The sequence below is a fragment of the Triturus cristatus genome, chromosome 5_1 (genome assembly GCF_964204655.1).
Source record: "Triturus cristatus chromosome 5_1, aTriCri1.1, whole genome shotgun sequence".
NCBI classification, from domain to species: domain Eukaryota; kingdom Metazoa; phylum Chordata; class Amphibia; order Caudata; family Salamandridae; genus Triturus; species Triturus cristatus.
The window spans coordinates 347461662-347481440 of record NC_140587.1 but is presented as its reverse complement, the minus strand read 5'-3'; the positions used below and the strand labels follow the sequence as shown (position 1 = coordinate 347481440).

The following is a 19779-nucleotide window of genomic DNA, read 5'->3' as shown; positions in this document are numbered from 1 at the left end:
GTTCACACAAAATAAGAATTTTGCTCCTATGATGGAAATGCTCACACACCTTGTTTAGGGCAGGGCACATGCATTTCTGTGGTGAGAATGGTGAGGGATCTGGCTAAATGTAATTTTAATGGAGAAGATGTGGTTGCTTGAGAGATTTGTTTTTCATATAGGAAAACTAAAACTGTCTTCAACCATGAATGGATCTATATATCATAATTGTTGGACTGTATGTCAAATGAATATTATAGGAATGGTAGATTTGCGAAATCTAATGTGTAGACACAAATTCACATTTGAATATTTGTTATGTCATTTATTCCCATGGAAGCACATGTCATCCAGTTCTTTTTTTTGCTACATACTAATTGCTTGCTTTTGCAGAGGGAACGGATCTAATATCACTAGGTTTCTGGAGGAAGGTATTTTTGCACAAAGAAAAACATGTTCCCTCTCAAGTCATTTTGCGAACTGGGCCCACAGAAAGTGGTACTGATTAAATAGTCCTAAATACAAATCTTACAATTCCAAATTTTTGAAACAATGTCTTGATATAATAAACTTTCTATTACTGCAGATTTGTTGAAAAAATAGATGTATATGTATAAACTAACTATTAAAACTAACTAAAATACTGAGGGGCCTATAACCTCCACTTGGCGGTCCCGACTGCCTCATTATGATGTGACCGCACATGGTGTGGTTGCATTCCGACATTTCCCCATGGGTTCATGTGTTGCGGCCATAAACTGGTAGTAGTACATGGTCCCATAGGGACATGTGAGGTGGTGTTAATCTCTGCACCCTATGACAGGCACCTCAAGGGGCCTACCACAGGGTGCAGGGATTAAAAGGGAGGCACCATCCACCAAACAGAGGCCACATTGTAAAGGGGGCCCTCTTAGGTGCCCTCAAACACTCTTTTCGACAGGGTTTCCATGTCAGAACGTCCGGCATGGACACCCTGCCGTAACAGTGCATCATAATCTGGATGGCGTAAACCGCCGTCCATTTGGATTACGGGCCAGTTCCGGCTGGCCGATAGGCACCTTGAGCGCATCGGAAGCCAGCCAGGATGACCGGCCGGTTTCAATTCAAACCAGCTGAATCAAAATCAGCCAGTCGGAATTGAAAGCAATGATATCCATCCTATGGCCTCCGACCTGAGGTTGGAGACCTTCGACTGACATCGTAAAAAGCCACTTAGTGTCTTGGCAGAAAGTGTTTCTCAGCATGACATTCCAATTACATAAGAACAATTTGACAAGGTAATACTAGAGCTGTCAACACATATTGTTCTGCAGTAAGTGATTCTTGCAGTCACAATGTGTTGTTTTTTTATTGGCTTTGCATTGTGTAGTACATCATTGCTTTGAAACAATTACACTTTCGATCTGAGTGACCAGATATTATGAATTTGAGGAACCATAATTTTGATTAGGTATGTTGTTTGTTGATGTTTGGTTAGGTGTGGTTACTAAAACGTTTTCTTCATTAATTACTTAAGAATGGGCATGTGCGGTTCAAAGTAAGCCTAATACCTATACAATATTCTGGTAGTATGGATGGTTGTGTAGAAGGACTTTTCTGCTTGTTCACATGTGGCTTTTTACCATTGTTCCACCAACTTCTAGTGCTATTTGAGAAACTATTTCCCAAGTTATTAACTAAATGATTAAATGATCATAATTACAGAGGACATTTATAAATATAGAATTACAACATAGAATGCAATGTTCTAAGATTAAATAATAGACTATGTCATATTATATGGGCAGCCAAAATATGTAGTTATCTTTATACTTGCCTTGTCCTGAAGTTTGTTGGATGTGGATGTCCATCATACAGTGATAAATAATCATATTCTTCTTCTACAGCAAATGATTGAAAGGTAATCTGTATTCTGTTCCTTTCTTCTGCTACTATTACCCACGTGCAGTTGGCACCATTTGGATACCCATAGGGAAAGCCTGGACTCTCAATTGTACCATTGAGCCCTTTTAAAGTTCCACCACATGTATAAATAAAGCCTGCAAAAAACAGATAGCAGAGTTAAATATGAATCAAAGACAAACAAATAATAACTTATGTAGTCAATTTCAAAATCATGTTACCAAAATGTATTTAAAGTACATTAATGAAAACCTTTTTGCAATTGAAAAAATTGCATTATTAGTAAAGCAGAAAATGTTGGAAGAAACTACGTGATTATTAAATATTGGACCCTACAAACCTAAGCAAAGTGGTAAGAAATAGCTATGATAAACTAAGAATTTAATATGTAGGTGCTCATTGGGTGTGCTGACAAGTTGTGGACTATGGTCCTGTTGCAGGCTTTAGAAACAGTAAATCAAAGTGTTATTGTGAGGCTTTGCACTTGAAACAAAAATTATTTGATTTTGGCTACCTTTTGTAGCCTAGTATTGTTGACAAATGTAAGCGAATTACTAGACATGTCATTGTCCTTTTCTCTTTTCACCTATTGCTTTCTCGATTTTTTTTAAAATGTATTTCTGCTCTAATTTTCAACTGAAACAATCATTCTAGTGGGATAAAATTAATAGACTAAAGAACATCTTTGAGGATTGTGACACACCAACCACTCTAATGCACACCACGTTTATATTTATCAATTATATTTTAATGACTCATTCCAAGGTCATTAATTTAATATCAGTTGTGCTTAGTCTTCTATTAAAATATTAATAATACAATGTGCACTGAAGTTCACATCGAATGCAAATGTATTGACACCATCTCGATTTCCAATCAATTATTAAAATTACACTTTTATGATGAGATTCCAAAACAATACATTGAACTGTAATGCACACAAATTAAACCATAGTGCAATAGTTTATAAATCATGTGGCATAAAGTTGCCTATTCACCATATCAAAGTCCATTGGTTATTTATTCCACTTGTATCATTTCCAAGAACCATCATACCTCACAGGGGAATGAAAGTCTGTTTTTGGCATCCTGCAGCCAACACGTTTTGGCAAATGGGAATGAAACTCAGTAACATGCTCAGGGCTCTTAAAATGTAAATTGTTTAATGTGCTACAATATCAATGATCAATGATTCCCCATATCTTGTAAAGAGTAAATATTCAAGTAATTCTATAAATCTTCCCCAATTATGAATTTTGTCCATTTATTTACCTGCTCCTCAACCTCAGACATGATCCCTGTTATATTATCCGATAAAACGATTGGCATCAGAGGGAGCAAACCTCTAGCCCATTTCAGTCTCTCAGATTTTCTTGCAACAGGCACCACAATGTGGGGAAACACTGGATTGGATTTAATTTAAAAAGTGACATAAACGTGCATACATTCTTGATAACTCTTTACTATCCAGGACAATATGTATTTGTGCTGGAAAGTAGCACTAAGGTAGTGTAAAGTAGCATTATGTGTTAAGTGGAGGTCCCTTGGGTGGTACATGTGTGTAACCGTGCAGCCACCAATTCTTTATGACACAAAACATGGTCTACAAAAAAGGTGGCCAGGGCTTTACAAAGTTTATTTTCTCAAAACATTCTTACTGTGAACACGTGCTCAAATGTACAGCACGCATACACACTTGGAAACGTTTTTAACTATAACTAAGCATAGTAATTTGTACTAAAAGGTTATTCTTTCAGTGCAAAACCCATGATAAGTATCATGCAGACACCCTTGCACTATGGTGCAAGGGTATGTGCATAGTAACAGGCAGCCTGTGCCTGCACTGGAAATAGCAGCAGCAATGCCATATCTTAGTAAATATGACCCGGTCAAGCTGTCAAGCTGTCTCCTTCTCATTCACCGAAGAATAGCAACTGTGGTTGCTGCACTACATTACATGAAATGAAAGCAAGTCTGGCCCATGATTCTCAAGTAATTTCTAGCAACATATCAATATGGGAATAATGGTCTGCTGAACATCAATTTAAAAGGTTTCACATAGCAATCTATCTCTGTGGGTGGTCAATACTTGTATACAAGTTGTGACATCTAATGTTAAAAAACACAATGTCACTATCCCAGTGTCCCTCACATAGTATATTGAGAATGGGTCGTATGTCCTTAATGTTTGATGGAATATTCATCACAAAGGGGTAAATAAAGACATGTACATATTCTAAAAGTACCTTAGTTGGTGAGTTGCTACCTGATATTATAGGTCTGCAAAGTAGAAAATGAGAATCTATGTGTATCCTAGATAATATTTCAACTTATAGATGTCTGCGTCTAAGTACCTTAAGATATTAATATTTATCGGTAGTCAATCATCCCATTCGGACAACAAATAGGATTACCATCCAATTTTAAGATGTGATCTGATATGGCATGCAAGCATCTTTATGCAACTTGTGTTAAGCATCACACAGGTGCTCTTCTTTTTGAGACCCCAGGTGTCAAGTGTTATTTGGTGCTGGGCATTCATAATTGTCTTGATCCCAATCCTGATTCATCTGGTAGCAGGATTTGCCATCCAATCAGTAGGAGAAGATTCACAGGGTCACATCACTCTAAACTTTCCTATTAAACATGCAACTGATTGCTAGGGTAATAGCCTATGTTCTCATTCTACAGAAGGTCTTGTAATTTTAACATAACTTTGCATCTGGACATTTATGAACCCTACTTTATTTTTAGGTTCTGGTGCAAAATGGTTGCATCTGAAATACAGAGGCTCTTGTATAGAAGCCTTAGTAAGATTTTATGCTGATTCTCCTGATGGGGTCACTACCATTCCCTTCTTTAAACAGTAGCTTTGAAATGTGCTTTATGCTTCTATTTTGATATTGCCTTTGTTGCTTCTCACTTAATGAGAAACACCATTGTTGTGTGCTCTAACACTATTATTTAAGAATGCATACATTGAACATTTTCATTGGGCCTGTAAAAATAGGCTACAGAGAATTAGTTACTTTACAATCCATTTTTTCCGAAGGTTCTGTTTTCTGTTTCAGAATAGTCTCAAAGTTCAATTTAGATAAGGTAGAAGCACATCCTCTGCCCAGGCATATGCCATGCCGTTACACCATATGTTTGTAGACTGATGTGATGGTGACAGACAACATGTGGCAGGGCAAAAACAGCCATGTTGATATTCTTGTGCACCATAGTGGTCAACTGGGACACCTTGTATATCCTATAACAGGGAGATTCTTCCTTCAGAGCATTGTGGCGAAATCCTTTAGTAGTCCTAAATCATCAGGTTCACTCTAAGAATTGCATTCCATAGGCTGTGCAAAAATCATCTGACAAATAGAATCCTGGGTATCTCTTTGCCAAAACCACATACATATGAGGTACCAGCAAGGGTATTCATAAAATTCCCCTTTTGTTGAGGACAGTTTTCAATCCCAGGGATGGTAATTCTGAGGATTCCCACGGTTCCATGGGATGCAGATGTCATGGGAGCAGTCTCTCATTCCATAGAACTCAGTAAATCCTCTGTATTCTCCACAGCTTCCAGTCATGAATGGAAGACATGTAGCTTCCACCACCATGTTTCCTCCCAACATTACTTACTGAAAATGTCAGCCAGTGCCACCACTTGCTTGTAATTGGGCATGTGTTTCGAAGTGGAGACAAGGTTCCCATCATTTGTTTGGCACTAACTCTGTCTCTATCCCTTAATTGGAATTGGTGGGTATGATGTTGAAGACAAATTAATAGGACCATCCTTTTGGTTCTAAATATGGAGCGTACAGGAGTTTCTTCATTGGTATAGACAGGTCATCACTGCTTGCCCATATGTTTTTGTAGCTTATGGTTACAGAAATCACAGAGCATAAAATAGCCCCATGAAATAATTTAATTTGAAATAATCATGAAAATAAGTAATAATGTATTTAATTAAGGGCTATGTGAGTGAGTGAGTGAGGCAGCCACATCTCTTTATATGACCCTTAAAAAATGTTAGACTGATTCTCTACAACCCACAACTAGGCCTCTACTGTAACATTTCCTTGTACATCTCCTCCTTTTTCCACAAGGCCTGCATGTATCTAACTATGAACACACACCATCACCTGTACATCTCTTTGTTGCTGTGTCTTTAGGTCTGATGTGCATTTGTGCCCCTATATTTGTAAGTACATGAAACACACAGTGAGTCAAAGAGTCAGGTAACAAATGTTTTCCATTTGAATACTGCAGAATGAGGTACTACCCCAGAGGCACGCAATTATCACTCACACACCCATGCTGGACCGGCGTACGATGGCCCAGTACACTCCTCTAATATATTGAGTGGGTGACGATAACACTCCATATTCAAGGTCTAACACGCTGCCTGCGGTCACATTTTGGTGTCCGCTGGACACAACACAATGTAATGTTGTCGGGGCCGGGGGCCTCATGCATACATTATGAACAAAAGGACACACGCAGATAGTTCGTGGAACTGGCCATGGGCACGTGCGCCCGGCCCCTTTTTTGGCAGGGCCACATGTACAGTGGCACCTGTGCTGGATGTGTGTAGGGTGAGTGTAAGCCAGCCCGCAAGGAGTTGTTGGTGCTGGCAAAAACTTGAACAGTGAACAGCAGTAAAACGGGAACAGTAAACACCAGCATAACAGAGACAACTGCGGAGCATCATGGAGGTAGCCCGAGCAAGTACAGAGGTCAACCAATATGCAAACAGAAGTTTCAGTGAGTTGCAGTGCACTGAGGTTGGGACACCTGGAGTGTAAAGCAGGGTATCAGGCAGATGATGGCATCCACCACAGGTGTGAGCAACTCATTTGGTCTGCCAGTACGACTGTTTCGACTCTAGCATTTAGCATTTGGAGGTGGACCTGGTGGTGGTGGCGTGTGCCTGACTGACTGACTGAATTATTTATTAAGCGCACTTTTGCCGAGGCGTCTTGGCGCTGTATGAGGGTGAAGATTAGCTACAGCCAGTCTAGGATTTAGTAAATAGCCAGGTTTTTAAGGCCTTTCTAAACAGAGTCTTATTTGTTCCTAGTCGTAGCTCTGTAGGTAAAGAATTTCCCAATTTTGCCGCTTAAAATGAAAAAGCCTTGCCACCCCATCGGGCCCTCTTGATCTTAGGTAGGCAAACCAAACCTAGACTGCCAGATCTTAATGTACGTGTCGGTACATAACGAGGAAAAAGAGATTTCATATCATCTGCACCTCCTCCGTTTACAGCTTTATTTACTAGGCATAGAGCCTTGAACTGCACCCTTCGACCTACAGGGAGCCAGTGAAGAAGCCTTATGCCAGGTGATGTCGGATGGTGTTTCAGAAGGTCTAGCAGTACTCTTACAGCAGCATTCTGTAATGACTGGAGTTTGGAGAGCTGTCTTTCTCCAATTCCGGCGTACAATGCGTTGCAATAATCGATACGAGATAAAACTAAGGCTCCTACTACTGTTTTCCAGCGGTGATGTGTCGTCCGGGCCGCTCAGGACTCGATTTGATGTGTGAGCCCTGGTGTAACGCAGTTGAGGCCGGAGGCAACGGACAGCGCAGGGCCACAGACACATGGCGTCGATGATCCCAAGGCCATCGTCTCAGAGGCCATCCAATATCTTAGAAGACAGGTGTTGGAAACGGCCCTTTTTGCAGGGTTATCCCCAAACTTTTTGCTTCTTCCTCCTTTATTTTCTCTGACCTGTGGTTGTTGGCAATAGGACTCTGAGCACTTTACCACTGCTGATCAGTGCTAAAGTGCATATGCTCTCTGTATAAATTGTTATATTGATTGGTTATCCATGATTGGTATATTTGTTTCACCTGTTAGCCCCTAGTAAAGTGCACTGTGTGTGCCAGGGCTGGTGATTCAAATGCTACTAGTGGGCTGCAGCACTGATTGTGCCACCCACAGGAGTAGCGCTAAAATAATGTCTTAGGCCTGCTTGCAGTGCCTATGTGCAGTCCAGGACTGCCATGTCGACCTGGCCAGTGCACCCACTGACCAGGCCTTATCCTTCCCTTTCTGTACATGTCAGGCATCCCTATAGTGGCCCTAGGTGCCCCCTGGGCTGGGTGCAGTGTATCTGAAAGGTAGGGCATGTACTGAGGTGTGTAACATGCCCTTGTAGTGAATTACAGCCATTTTCGTTTTTCACTGCTGAGAGGCTATCTTGCCCATAGGATAGAATGGGGAAGGCTGTTTACATGCCTATCTTCCCATAAGGGCAAGATAGAAAATCCAAGTTTGGTATCTCTGTGTTCAGAATTTAATTATACATCTTTTTAGCAAGATGGTTTTTAAATTCACTGTGTGAGAATAGCACTTTTTAGAAAGTAGCTATTCTCCTGTTTAACCTTCCTGGGTGCCTGTGTGCTGGTTGGCTGACTGGTGTCATGTGATGGGCCAGGTGGCTCCAGGAGCCTGGATGAGTCAGCAGCAGGGTGAATAGGGAGATCTGCTTTAGATGGGTGGGAGGAGTAGTCCCTGGGTTTGAATAGGGCTGCCCCTGCCAGCACAAAGCTGGCTCCACCCCCTGCTGGCCAGGCTGAGGACTCTGCCTCTGCTGGCACAAAGAAGGCTCCACCTCCTGCTGAGCGTCTAACGACCCTGCCCCTCACTCTGAAAGGAACCAGGTGCTCCAGAGCAGAGCACACCCAGGAACCGGTTTGAGCAGGGGAATCGCCCCACTGGAACAAAGAGAGACAAAGACTTGGAGGGGTATAAGAAGAGGACCCCAGACACCTAAAACTTTAGATCACTTTGGAACTAAGAAGAAACCTCTGCCAAGGAGAAAGCTGAAAAGAACTGAAGAGGAGAAGACTGCCTGCTTGCTGTTTTGCTTTGCTGCCAAGGAGAGGGGAAGGACTTTGCTGTGTCCCCTTCTTTTGATTCTGATCTCCAAGGGCCTGAGAAGAGCTAGCTCCCTGTTAAGAAGTCCCAGGAACAAAAGGACTTCACCACCAGCTCCCCTGGAACTCTGCTGAAGGAGTTCTGACCTGCCTTGGAGTGCTTGCCCAGTCTTGGGGACTCAGGAGGTCGTTTTGCTGTGTTTTGGGAGCTGGGAAACAGAAGCGTGAAAAGAGTAACTGGTACCCAATGCATCATCCAATTGCGTGTCGCAAGAACGAGAGTGCGTGGAAAATTTCATCGCGGCACCATCGCAACACGCAGGGTCCCCGCATCGCCGAGTGCGTCAAGCATCGTCCCGAAGCGTGAAGATTCCTGACATTGCGAGGGTCGTCGCAGAACCAGTTTGCGAGCCGCACCACTGCCGGTGCGTGAAAGTCTCCAGTCATTGGGTGCGTCGACGCAGAGTCCCGTTCCGTGGCGCATCGAGAGTTGCGGCGCCGGAAGTCAACGCTGCACTGCGCATCGTGCCACATCGAAGCGTGTCGCATCGAACCTGTGCGTGAAGCTTCCCCCTAAGAAACCTACGCAACGAAAGCCAAAGTCATCGCATCCTCCCCCTACAGATCGGAGCCGGCACATCCACCTCTGCTGCGTGATGCAGGGCTGCTGCAAAGCCTCCCCAGTATCTCAGGAGTATCGCATCGCCTTTGCCATCTTCCTTGTTATAGCTTTTGGGAACCTTATCGCAACTACAGGTACTGTTGGGCACGAGAGTGTCGCATTTTGTGCATTGAGAGTCGCATTGTGCAGGACACTGACTTTTACATCCTGGAGTACTTTCTGCAAACTCTTGAACTATCTTTAAAATAACCTTTTTGAATTATATGTTGGTTTGTCTGTAATACTTGGTCTTGTGAAGTTTTTAGTTAAGATACCTTATTTTTCTAAAACTGGTGTGGAGTAAATCTGTGGTGTTTTCACTGTGTTACTGTGAGTGTTGGTACAAATACTTTACACATTGCCTTTGATAGCCTAGACTGCTCAGGCCAAGCTACCTAGAGGGTGAGCAGGGGTTATCTTAACAGTGTATCCCCCTTTCCCTGACTAGAAGCAAGGGTCCCTACTTGGACAGTGGTACCTACCCTGCCAACTAGAGACCCCCAGATCTAACATTGGTGGTCAGCGGTGAGGATTGAACTTGTATTTGTACTCGACCCACAGTAATTGGTGTACATCACTAGTTTAAGTGCAGACCAATACGCAACCACATACTGTATTTTTTATTCTATTTTTGAGTAACTCTTCAAGAGCATCATGTCTCAGGTGGAAACAAGTGAGAGGGCAGAATTGGAGTTTTCCATTGAGGATTTGTATTCGTACAAAGTTGAGGAGCTCAAGCAACTCTGCAAAGACCTTGGTTGCCCTGTGAAAAGCGGATCTAGAAAGGATGTGCTACAAAGAGTCTTGAAGGCCTGGTGGGAGGCCCAAGAGGAAGATGATGCAGATGAAGAGAATGGTTTTATTCCCCAAGATCTGCCCGTGGTCAGACCAGTCTCAAAGGCTGGCAGCTCCCATTCCAGTAGGAGTCTCACTCCAGAGGAGTTGGAGGAGAATCAAAGGGTTAGAGATCATGAGTTAGAAATCATGAGGCTTGAGTTGAAGCTGATGGAAATAGAAGCCCAGAACAAAGTAGAAGAGAGCAAGAAGATGTATGCCTTGGAAGAATTTAAATTGAACTTGGCACATGAACTAAGGATGAGGGAGCTTGATTTGGAGCTCGAGAGGCTTGAGGCCATGAGTGTCTCAGCTGAAGAAGAATGGTTAGCTCAAGAAGTGAGCTTTGCTGAGTTGGAGGTGGAGTCCAGCTCGGATGGTGGCAGCAAGATTGTAATATCCAGTGCTGAGGGAGAGGTACAAACACCCAGAGATGTGGCGCCTAGCTTGAGGGAGGGGGTTGACATACACCAGGAGGTTCAGGTTGATGATGTAGTTCCAGTGGAGTGCAGTGTCCCTGAAGTGGATTGGGGAACTGGCACAGGGGACCATATTCCTAGTGGTGGGAGGGACACTCTACTGACCCTAGATGAGAGGTACAGGGAGAGGTGTTCCCCCATGGTAGAAACCTTGGTGTGTGAGTGTGAAGACCACCCAGAAGAGTGTGAGTTGTGTGACAGAGACAGTCAGGTACTGTCTTGCCAATCCCAGGAGAGTGGTGTGAGGTACTTGTGTGAGGCACTGGAGGGTGAGGCAAACGGTAGCTTGGTTAACAACTGTGGGGGGCTGTGTGATTCATTTGTTGGAGAGCATATTTTAAGTCCCTGTTTTCCAGAGCTATGCCAACACCCGGTGGAGTGTGAGTTCTCTGGTTCCAGAGAGCTTGCGTTGGAGGCAGACCTTTGGTTGGATGTCAAAAGGTCTGGAGAGGCATTGGGGAGTGATCCCAAAAGGAGTGGCCCGGATATCTTCCAGACCTGTGAGGTTGAAGAGGTTCAGTGTGGCCCAGTTAGGTCCCAGTGTAGTGGGAGGGGTGTAGGGGCTCACGTCCTGTCTCAGTGGAGAAGGGGTGAGTGTGGGACTGTGGGTCCCAAGGTGCCTGAAACCCAGTCTCAGGGCCTGGAGGGTTCCTTTAGGGAACACCAGGTTGGGGGCCTAGACAGTGCTAGTAGGCCATTTGAGGAGGATCTCCTAGTGTCAGGAGAACCTGGAGCCTCTGTAAACAGAGCTCCAGTGGTTCTGGTGTCTGGCGGTACCGCTCCAGTTGGGAGGGTGCAGAAGTCCAGACTGAGGGGTGAGAGGGGGATGTGTTCCCCAGTGGGAGAACCAGTGGGTCAGGGACCAGCCAGAAGGGCTGATTCCCCTAGGAGTGACCATGGTGATACCACTTCTGTCCTGGGGGATCTACGCGCACTGTCAGGTGGACAGGGGCCGGGAGATCTGCGCCAGGCATACTGTCACGAGACACATGAGTCATGTGTCACCCTCGGGGAGATACTGTGTGAGTCCCCAGAAGTCCTGGCATGCCAGGCAGGTGTGCAACCGCAGGGTTTAGTCCCTGTGTTGGGAGGCCAGGTTCAGGATCGGCCTGACCTGGAGGGAAGGACATCTGTAAACTGTGTCCTGACCGGTTTGGCTTCCAGGGGTACCACTCCAGTGGGGAGGGTGCAGCACTCTGGAAGGGGGTGCAGAGGGAGGGAGTCCTTGCCTCTGACCCCGGTTCACCTGGAGGGTTTAGACCCTAGGTTGGAGGGCCAGGTCTGGGGTGTCCCCCCTGACCTGGAATCCCAGTTGCAGGATAGAACCCCTGAACTGGTGGGCGAATGGTGCAGGACACCTGCCACAGGTGCCCTGACTATTCTAGAAGGGGGTACCGCTCCAGGTGGGAGGGTACAGAGCCCCAAGGAAGAGGAGGACCGGGTATGGAACAGTCCACCCCAGCCTCCTGTCCAGCCACCGGATACAGGCCCGGGTCTGGTAGGTCAGTGCCAGGTTCTCAGACCACACCTGACAGGAAAGGAAGTGGACAAAGGGTGCCCAGCACCTGGGGCTACTGCCCCCCACCTTCTGATGCCACAGGGGTTTGAGGGCCCTGAGAGGCATAAGGCCTGGGTCTCATCCCTGACCACTGTCACTGGTCACTGCGGCTTGCTGTCTGTCTGTTGGGACATACCTGTGAGCAAGTTAAGGCTAGGTGCTGCACAGGTGGTGTCCACAGGTGAAGAGAAGGGTTCCACATGGGTTGGCTTGGTGGACCCTGAGAGTATGGATGGAGAGATCCAACCGGGTTCAGGAAGGCGTAGAACAGGAATAGTACCCTGCTGTTTGGGCCAGTTTCCGTGTTCTATCGCCCTAAGCAGGGAATCCCATCGAGGTATCGCTTGGTCTACCCTGGCTTTAGGCTGGAAGGGGGTTGTGTTGGAAACGGCCCTTTTTGCAGGGTTATCCCCAAACTTTTTGCTTCTTCCTCCTTTATTGTCTCTGACCTGTGGTTGTTGGCAATAGGACTCTGAGCACTTTACCACTGCTGATCAGTGCTAAAGTGCATATGCTCTCTGTATAAATTGTTATATTGATTAGTTATCCATGATTGGTCTATTTGTTTCACCTGTTAGCCCCTAGTAAAGTGCACTGCGTGTGCCAGGGCTGGTGATTCAAATGCTACTAGTGGGCTGCAGCACTGATTGTGCCACCCACAGGAGTAGCGCTAAAATAATGTCTTAGGCCTGCTTGCAGTGCCTATGTGCAGTCCAGGACTGCCATGTCGACCTGGCCAGTGCACCCACTGACCAGGCCTTATCCTTCCCTTTCTGTACATGTCAGGCATCCCTATGGTGGCCCTAGGTACCCCCCTGGGCTGGGTGCAGTGTATCTGAAAGGTAGGGCATGTACTGAGGTGTGTAACATGCCCTTGTAGTGAATTACAGCCATTTTCGTTTTTCGCTGCTGAGAGGCTATCTTGCCCATAGGATAGAATGGGGAAGGCTGTTTACATGCCTAGCTTCCCATAAGGGCAAGATAGAAAATCCAAGTTTGGTATCTCTGTGTTCAGAATTTAATTATACATCTTTTTAGCAAGATGGTTTTTAAATTCACTGTGTGAGAATAGCACTTTTTAGAAAGTAGCTATTCTCCTGTTTAACCTTCCTGTGTGCCTGTGTGCTGGTTGGCTGACTGGTGTCATGTGATGGGCCAGGTGGCTCCAGGAGCCTGGATGAGTCAGCAGCAGGGTAAATAGGGAGATCTGCTTTAGATGGGTGGGAGGAGTAGTCCCTGGGTTTGAATAGGGCTGCCCCTGCCAGCACAAAGCTGGCTCCACCCCCTGCTGGCCAGGCTGAGGACTCTGCCTCTGCTGGCACAAAGAAGGCTCCACCTCCTGCTGAGAGTCTAACGACCCTGCCCCTCACTCTGAAACGAACCAGGTGCTCCAGAGCAGAGCACACCCAGGAACCGGTTTGAGCAAGGGAATCGCCCCACTGGAACAAAGAGAGACAAAGACTTGGAGGGGTATAAGAAGAGGACCCCAGACACCTAAAACTTTAGATCACTTTGGAACTAAGAAGAAACTTCTGCCAAGGAGAAAGCTGAAAAGAACTGAAGAGGAGAAGACTGCCTGCTTGCTGTTTTGCTTTGCTGCCAAGGAGAGGGGAAGGACTTTGCTGTGTCCCCTTCTTTTGATTCTGATCTCCAAGGGCCTGAGAAGAGCTGGCTCCCTGTTAAGAAGTCCCAGGAACAAAAGGACTTCACCACCAGCTCCCCTGGAACTCTGCTGAAGGAGTTCTGACCTGCCTTGGAGTGCTTGCCCAGTCTTGGGGCCTCAGGAGGTCGTTTTGCTGTGTTTTGGGAGCTGGGAAGCAGAAGCGTGAAAAGAGTAACTGGTACCCAACGCATCATCCGATTGCGTGTCGCAAGAACGAGAGTGCGTGGAAAATTTCATCTCGGCACCATCGCAACACGCAGGGTCCCCGCATCGCCGAGTGCGTCAAGCATCGTCCCGAAGCGTGAAGATTCCTGACATTGCGAGGGTCGTCGCAGAACCAGTTTGCGAGCCGCACCACTGCCGGTGCGTGAAAGTCTCCAGTCATTGGGTGCGTCGACGCAGAGTCCCGTTCCGTGGCGCATCGAGAGTTGCGGTGCCGGAAGTCAACGCTGCGCATCGTGCCACATCGAAGCGTGTTGCATCGAACCTGTGCGTGAAGCTTCCCCCTAAGAAACCTACGCAACGAAAGCCAAAGTCATCGCATCCTCCCCCTACAGATCGGAGCCGGCACATCCACCTCTGCTGCGTGAAGCAGGGCTGCTGCAAAGCCTCCCCAGGATCTCAGGAGTATCGCATCGCCTTTGCCATCTTCCTTGTTATAGCTTTTGGGAACCTTATCGCAACTACAGGTACTGTTGGGCACGAGAGTGTCGCATTTTGTGCATTGAGAGTCGCATTGTGCAGGACACTGACTTTTACATCCTGGAGTACTTTCTGCAAACTCTTGAACTATCTTTAAAGTAACCTTTTTGAATTATATGTTGGTTTGTCTGTAATACTTGGTCTTGTGAAGTTTTTAGTAAAGATACCTTATTTTTCTAAAACTGGTGTGGAGTAAATCTGTGGTGTTTTCACTGTGTTACTGTGAGTGTTGGTACAAATACTTTACACATTGCCTTTGATAGCCTAGACTGCTCAGGCCAAGCTACCGAGAGGGTGAGCAGGGGTTATCTTAACAGTGTATCCCCCTTTCCCTGACTAGAAGCAAGGGTCCCTACTTGGACAGTGGTACCTACCCTGCCAACTAGAGACCCCCAGATCTAACATTGGTGGTCAGGGGTGAGGATTGAACTTGTATTTGTACTTGACCCACAGTAATTGGTGTACATCACTAGTTTAAGTGCAGACCAATACGCAACCACATACTGTATTTTTTATTCTATTTTTGAGTAACTCTTCAAGAGCATCATGTCTCAGGTGGCAACAAGTGAGAGGGCAGAATTGGAGTTTTCCATTGAGGATTTGTATTCGTACAAAGTTGAGGAGCTCAAGCAACTCTGCAAAGACCTTGGTTGCCCTGTGAAAAGCGGATCTAGAAAGGATGTGCTACAAAGAGTCTTGAAGGCCTGGTGGGAGGCCCAAGAGGAAGATGATGCAGATGAAGAGAATGGTTTTATTCCCCAAGATCTGCCCGTGGTCAGACCAGTCTCAAAGGCAGGCAGCTCCCATTCCAGTAGGAGTCTCACTCCAGAGGAGTTGGAGGAGAATCAAAGGGTTAGAGATCATGAGTTAGAAATCATGAGGCTTGAGTTGAAGCTGATGGAAATAGAAGCCCAGAACAAAGTAGAAGAGAGCAAGAAGATGTATGCCTTGGAAGAATTTAAATTGAACTTGGCACATGAACTAAGGATGAGAGAGCTTGATTTGGAGCTCGAGAGGCTTGAGGCCATGAGTGTCTCAGCTGAAGAAGAATGGTTAGCTCAAGAAGTGAGCTTTGCTGAGTTGGAGGTGGAGTCCAGCTCGGATGGTGGCAGCAAGATTGTAATATCCAGTGCTGAGGGAGAGGTACAAACACCCAGAGATGTGGCGCCTAGCTTGAGGGAGGGGGTTGACATACACCAGGAGGTTCAGGTTTATGATGTAGTTCCAGTGGAGTGCAGTGTCCCTGAAATGGATTGGGGAACTGGCACAGGGGACCATATTCCTAGTGGTGGGAGGGACACTCTACTGACCCTAGATGAGAGGTACAGGGAGAGGTGTTCCCCCATGGTAGAAACCTTGGTGTGTGAGTGTGAAGACCACCCAGAAGAGTGAGAGTTGTGTGACAGAGACAGTCAGGTACTGTCTTGCCAATCCCAGGAGAGTGGTGTGAGGTACTTGTGTGAGGCACTGGAGGGTGAGGCAAACGGTAGCTTGGTTAACAACTGTGGGGGGCTGTGTGATTCATTTGTTGGAGAGCATATTTTAAGTCCCTGTTTTCCAGAGCTATGCCAACACCCGGTGGAGTGTGAGTTCTCTGGTTCCAGAGAGCTTGCGTTGGAGGCAGACCTTTGGTTGGATGTCAAAAGGTCTGGAGAGGCATTGGGGAGTGATCCCAAAAGGAGTGGCCCGGATATCTTCCAGACCTGTGAGGTGGAAGAGGTTCAGTGTGGCCCAGTTAGGTCCCAGTGTAGTGGGAGGGGTGTAGGGGCTCACGTCCTGTCTCAGTGGAGAAGGGGTGAGTGTGGGACTGTGGGTCCCAAGGTGCCCGAAACCCAGTCTCAGGGCCTGGAGGGTTCCTTAAGGGAACACCAGGTTGGGGGCCTAGACAGTGCTAGTAGGCCATTTGAGGAGGATCTCCTAGTGTCAGGAGAACCTGGAGCCTCTGTAAACAGAGCTCCAGTGGTTCTGGTGTCTGGCTGTACCGCTCCAGTTGGGAGGGTGCAGAAGTCCAGACTGAGGGGTGAGAGGGGGATGTGTTCCCCAGTGGGAGAACCAGTGGGTCAGGGACCAGCCAGAAGGGCTGATTCCCCTAGGAGTGACCATGGTGATACCACTTCTGTCCTGGGGGATCTTCGCGCACTGTCAGGTGGACAGGGGCCGGGAGATCTGCGCCAGGCATACTGTCACGAGACACATGAGTCATGTGTCACCCTCGGGGAGATACTGTGTGAGTCCCAAGAAGTCCTGGCATGCCAGGCAGGTGTGCAACCGCAGGGTTTAGTCCCTGTGTTGGGAGGCCAGGTTCAGGATCTGCCTGACCTGGAGGGAAGGACATCTGTAAACTGTGTCCTGACCGGTTTGGCTTCCAGGGGTACCACTCCAGTGGGGAGGGTGCAGCACTCTGGAAGGGGGTGCAGAGGGAGGGAGTCCTCGCCTCTGACCCCGGTTCACCTGGAGGGTTTAGACCCTAGGTTGGAGGGCCAGGTCTGGGGTGTCCCCCCTGACCTGGAATCCCAGTTGCAGGATAGAACCCCTGAACTGGTGGGCGAATGGTGCAGGACACCTGCCACAGGCGCCCTGACTATTCTAGAAGGGGGTACCGCTCCAGGTGGGAGGGTACAGAGCCCCAAGGAAGAGGAGGACTGGGTATGGAACAGTCCACCCCAGCCTCCTGTCCAGCCACCGGATACAGGCCCGGGTCTGGTAGGTCAGTGCCAGGTTGTCAGACCAGACCTGAGAGGAAAGGAAGTGGACAAAGGGTGCCCAGCAGCTGGGGCTACTGCCCCCCACCTTCTGATGCCACAGGGGTTTGAGGGCCCTGAGAGGCATAAGGCCTGGGTCTCATCCCTGACCACTGTCACTGGTCACTGCGGCTTGCTGTCTGTCTGTTGGGACATACCTGTGAGCAAGTTAAGGCTAGGTGCTGCACAGGTGGTGTCCACAGGTGAAGAGAAGGGTTCCACATGGGTTGGCTTGGTGGACCCTGAGAGTATGGATGGAGAGATCCAACCGGGTTCAGGAAGGCGTAGAACAGGAATAGTACCCTGCTGTTTGGGCCAGTTTCCGTGTTCTATCGCCCTAAGCAGGGAATCCCATCGAGGTATCGCTTGGTCTACCCTGGCTTTAGGCTGGAAGGGGGTTGTGTTGGAAACGGCCCTTTTTGCAGGGTTATCCCCAAACTTTTTGCTTCTTCCTCCTTTATTTTCTCTGACCTGTGGTTGTTGGCAATAGGACTCTGAGCACTTTACCACTGCTGATCAGTGCTAAAGTGCATATGCTCTCTGTATAAATTGTTATATTGATTGGTTATCCATGATTGGTATATTTGTTTCACCTGTTAGCCCCTAGTAAAGTGCACTGCGTGTGCCAGGGCTGGTGATTCAAATGCTACTAGTGGGCTGCAGCACTGATTGTGCCACCCCCAGGAGTAGCGCTAAAATAATGTCTTAGGCCTGCTTGCAGGGCCTATGTGCAGTCCAGGACTGCCATGTCGACCTGGCCAGTGCACCCACTGACCAGGCCTTATCCTTCCCTTTCTGTACATGTCAGGCATCCCTATGGTGGCCCTAGGTACCCCCCTGGGCTGGGTGCAGTGTATCTGAAAGGTAGGGCATGTACTGAGGTGTGTAACATGCCCTTGTAGTGAATTACAGCCATTTTCGTTTTTCACTGCTGAGAGGCTATCTTGCCCATAGGATAGAATGGGGAAGGCTGTTTACATGCCTATCTTCCCATAAGGGCAAGATAGAAAATCCAAGTTTGGTATCTCTGTGTTCAGAATTTAATTATACATCTTTTTAGCAAGATGGTTTTTAAATTCACTGTGTGAGAATAGCACTTTTTAGAAAGTAGCTGTTCTCCTGTTTAACCTTCCTGTGTGCCTGTGTGCTGGTTGGCTGACTGGTGTCATGTGATGGGCCAGGTGGCTCCAGGAGCCTGGATGAGTCAGCAGCAGGGTGAATAGGGAGATCTGCTTTAGATGGGTGGGAGGAGTAGTCCCTGGGTTTGAAAAGGGCTGCCCCTGCCAGCACAAAGCTGGCTCCACCCCCTGCTGGCCAGGCTGAGGACTCTGCCTCTGCTGGCACAAAGAAGGCTCCACCTCCTGCTGAGCGTCTAACGACCCTGCCCCTCACTCTGAAAGGAACCAGGTGCTCCAGAGCAGAGCACACCCAGGAACCGGTTTGAGCAGGGGAATCGCCCCACTGGAACAAAGAGAGACAAAGACTTGGAGGGGTATAAGAAGAGGACCCCAGACACCTAAAACTTTAGATCACTTTGGAACTAAGAAGAAACCTCTGCCAAGGAGAAAGCTGAAAAGAACTGAAGAGGAGAGGACTGCCTGCTTGCTGTTTTGCTTTGCTGCCAAGGAGAGGGGAAGGACTTTGCTGTGTCCCCTTCTTTTGATTCTGATCTCCAAGGGCCTGAGAAGAGCTGGCTCCCTGTTAAGAAGTCCCAGGAACAAAAGGACTTCACCACCAGCTCCCCTGGCACTCTGCTGAAGGAGTTCTGACCTGCCTTGGAGTGCTTGCCCAGTCTTGGGGCCTCAGGAGGTCGTTTTGCTGTGTTTTGGGAGCTGGGAAGCAGAAGCGTGAAAAGAGTAACTGGTACCCAACGCATCATCCGATTGCGTGTCGCAAGAACGAGAGTGCGTGGAAAATTTCATCGCGGCACCATCGCAACACGCAGGGTCCCCGCATCGCCGAGTGCGCCAAGCATCGTCTCGAAGCGTGAAGATTCCTGACATTGCGAGGGTCGTCGCAGAACCAGTTTGCGAGCCGCACCACTGCCGATGCGTGAAAGTCTCCAGTCATTGGGTGCGTCGTCGCAGAGTCCCGTTCCGTGGCGCATCGAGAGTTGCGGCGCCGGAAGTCAACGCTGCGCCGCGCATCGTGCCACATCGAAGCGTGTCGCATCGAACCTGTGCGTGAAGCTTCCCCCTAAGAAACCTACGCAACGAAAGCCAAAGTCATCGCATCCTCCCCCTACAGATCGGAGCCGGCACATCCACCTCTGCTGCGTGAAGCAGGGCTGCTGCAAAGCCTCCCCAGGATCTCAGGAGTATCGCATCGCCTTTGCCATCTTCCTTGTTATAGCTTTTGGGAACCTTATCGCAACTACAGGT

The 19779-nt window shown here is 47.5% G+C and overlaps 1 protein-coding gene across 1 annotated transcript in view; it reads right to left on the bottom strand.

Moving 5' to 3' along the window:
* Positions 1-19779, bottom strand: part of CSMD3 (CUB and Sushi multiple domains 3) — a 2836509-nt gene that overhangs the window by 2614041 nt on the left and 202689 nt on the right. The window contains exon 2 of the mRNA XM_085605076.1: positions 1796-2018. Coding sequence (XP_085461202.1) covers positions 1796-2018 — 223 coding nt within the window. The remainder of the gene's footprint in view (positions 1-1795; positions 2019-19779) is intronic.